Source organism: Carcharhinus amblyrhynchos, chromosome 13, assembly GCF_965287045.1.
Source record: "Carcharhinus amblyrhynchos chromosome 13, sCarAmb.v2.hapA, whole genome shotgun sequence".
Lineage (NCBI taxonomy): Eukaryota > Metazoa > Chordata > Chondrichthyes > Carcharhiniformes > Carcharhinidae > Carcharhinus > Carcharhinus amblyrhynchos.
In genome coordinates this window covers 72952116-72955431 of record NC_137336.1, presented here as the reverse complement: position 1 = coordinate 72955431, position 3316 = coordinate 72952116, and the positions used below count along the sequence as shown (strand labels likewise).

Below are 3316 nucleotides of genomic sequence, written 5' to 3'. Positions count from 1 at the left end.
ACACACACAATCTTAGCAACGGTTCCTCATCGGAACAAGCGTTGATAGAGCAACGATAGTATTCTATTAACAGGCAAGGTGTAAGAATGAACATTGACTACACTATCGTATTTAATCAGTTCATACATCCATTCTCCAGTTGCACCACATTATTTCTGATGGTGTTGTGCTTTGGTGATCACTTCAAGGGTTTGTTTTCATCAACTTTTATTCAACATCATTTATATCATTTAACAACATCTCTCATAGTCAGATTCTAAGAAGAGCAGCATTCTTGCACAAGGGAAAAAAAGTGTGAAAAATAATGCTCCAGTTTGGAGAGAAATCATTGGTTTGTCTTAAGTTCTTTCTTATCATTCACCAATTTGGAAAAATATGTCCAAGGAAATTTCAGCACATTCTTTAGTTCTCCTCTGAATTTCCTTTGGGTCGCTGCATATATGCATGTGTTCGAACAGGAACTCAGGTACATGAGCAGACATCCAGTCTCAGTGGCGATATACCCCGGATTGGAGTAATCTCCTTGATTGAAAACGCTGCTCGACATTCTGGTGGCTGCAAAACTCCCAACAGCTGTTAACCACAAAATTATGTAGCTGCCTGATATCGTGAAGAGTAGAAGGATGGATTGTCTTCGGCTCTTCACTTCTGGATCATTCTGACTCTCATTTCCACTACTCCGGAGGCTTCTGCGTACACGATTTGCCAACAAAATACGTCTGACGGTTAAAGAATTAAACAGCATCATGAGAGCAAAAGGCAACAGCACAACTGAGCTCGACTGCATCCAGCTGTACACAGACCATGCGGGCAATGTATAAACGGCCTGCGTTGTCCGACAGCCCCAGTGCACATTGTCAATGATTCGTTCAGCTTCGTACGAAAAGAACATAGGGACACCTTTTAAATAGGTCAAGGCGAAGACCGTTACTATAAGGGTAGTTGCAGTTTTCTTCGTGCAATATTTCTCTTTAAAGTTCGGACAACAGATGGAAACAAAGCGGTCAAATGTAAATGAAACTGTGAACCACGCTGACATATCCAAATTAACATAACCACTGTACAGAATGAACTTACAAACAGCAGTGTAGGACAAAAAGGATTTCGGAAACTGATAACCGAAGATGTGACACAGCAGTACACTAATCACCATGACCAGCAGATCCGCTACAGCCATAGCCATCATGTAGACAGAGATACATTTGGAGAGACCACAATTTCCTCTGGAGAGGATCACGATGGTCATAATGTTCGCTGCAAGAAGAGGAAGGAAAATAGGAACACTTCAGTCAATTTAAAAGAAAGGTTTGTCTCTCTGATTACTTAGCAGATTGTGTGCATGTGCCATGTAAACAGAGCACTTTAATGGGAATGAGGGAATAAACTGATAAAAATCAATACCAAATTAAATAATCTTTCCAGAAGAAAAAAGAATCGACTGCGTTGGAGAACATAAAGGAACAAAGGAGCAGAGGAAAGGCATGGGGGACGTGGAAGAAAGTCGGGGTGTGGTGCGGGAGGAGTATTATAAGTTTTAAGCACCAATTGAAGGGGAATATTCAACAGCGACACACAAGCGGGAGATTCTTCCTTCACAGTGAGCGCAGTGCAGAAATGATTGAAATCAAGTCAGGCAGCCGATGTGGAAAGGCAGGCAGAGGTAACCTTTCAATTCTGTGGGCTGCCAATAGAAGCATAAACGCTAATTCTTTCTTTTCTCAATATATCACTTGTTTAGCGTGCATGTAGTTCCACATTTAGCGTCACCATGGTCCTGTCCCATACTCACTTATGCTTGGTGACTGTCCTCCCCTGTTCTCCTGAGCACCATGTGCCACCTGGCGTGTTGCTTATCTCCAACGCTCACTGCTTGATTTCAGCATTCCTGTCCTATCCATGAAGATTTTTTTTTTCTTGCACATATCCGTAAAGCTGAATAATGGAGCGGGGATTAATCACTAGCCAAGGCCTATGGGGAAACCTCAACTGGGCTGTAATGTGATTCCTCGTCACTTTTTTCCAGCAAATAACGGCCCGGAATAATTTGTGCCATCACTGGTAAGAGCTAAAAGGCTGAAGTAGATATTAATTTCTGGCAGTTGGCATCAAAGCAAAAAAAAGAGGGATTTCCTCATGTTGCGTACGAATCATTGCAAAAACAATCTGATCGACATGGATGCCACATCATCTATTCTGTGGCTCAACCGGAAGCGAATGACGATATTTAAGTTTTTTTTTCACTTACTGTCATTATACCTACGTGTGTCAAATTGTGGAAATTACTCCAAAACTACGTTTTATATTGCTCATGCCTGCTGATGCTCATGAAATCCCTCTGGCCCATTGAGATGGCCAGGAATTGTTTTCATGTTGCATCGTTTCATTGTAGAGTAACATAGCAGCTCGGCAAAGAAGCCTGAGTCCATATCAGTCGTTACCGCCTTAATATGCACCTTTAACATCGACAGTCACCTCAAAGGCTGCCTGCGCGCTAGATACAGCCGATGGTGTACTCGAAATTGAACTGTAAGAGCCTGAGTACATCCCACAATAACATGACGAGATCTTCAGTGGCGAGTTAAGCCACATGGAGGAAACTCCGGATGCACATTGAAGCATTTGTTGTTCTTTTAACAAATGATCGACAAACTATCTTTCCAAGAGGTGGGATGGAAATGACTGTAGCTCGAATAATCATTCATTGCATATAAGGTTTTACAGTTATTATTGGGAAGACAGAAGAGCTGCCTACTGGACACATAGGAAGACAATTCTGGGCCAGCGAAATAAATTTCAAGCTCTCAGATAGTCTCATACCTATTCATCGACAGGATATACTCGGACTTACCTGGAACACCAAAGGTCGCAAGCAGAGGATAGTAAATGTCCTTTATTTGCAGGATTGCGGCGCGCACCATTTCATGAAGAGGCGGGAATTTCCCTCCGAATTCTTATGTTCCACGCAAAGTAGATCTCTCAAGGATCAATGAGCCCCATTTATGTAACAATCTAGTCTCTGCTAGTGACATAATGTTGCACGTGATTAATTACTGTAACTGAACAAATAAAGGTTTTTTTTTCCTCATTGCACCCGGGTCGAGACCCCCTTTGAAGTCACCAAGCGGAATGTATGGGAATCTCAGAGGAAGTGCACACTTGACGCACCAAAATCCCTGGAGCTGAAGTGTGTCGGGTTCTGGGTTTGATGTTTTTGAAAAAGAAATAGCTTATATAAAATGCTTAGAAGTGTCAGCATGGGCATCAAATGATTCTGTTCTTGGTGCTAACTCAATAAAAATGTGACTGGTACAACCCA

General features: G+C 42.1%; 1 protein-coding gene across 1 annotated transcript; it reads right to left on the bottom strand.

Moving 5' to 3' along the window:
* Nucleotides 1-325: 325 nt before the first annotated feature.
* Nucleotides 326-2918, bottom strand: LOC145351579 (putative G-protein coupled receptor 139). The gene is made up of 2 exons (XM_080201172.1): nucleotides 2849-2918; nucleotides 326-1254 (listed from the first exon to the last, which is right to left on the bottom strand). Exons 1-2 carry the CDS (start codon nucleotides 2916-2918, stop codon nucleotides 326-328), a joined length of 999 nt encoding a protein of 332 aa, XP_080057298.1.
* Between the last annotated feature and the right edge of the window lie 398 nt (nucleotides 2919-3316).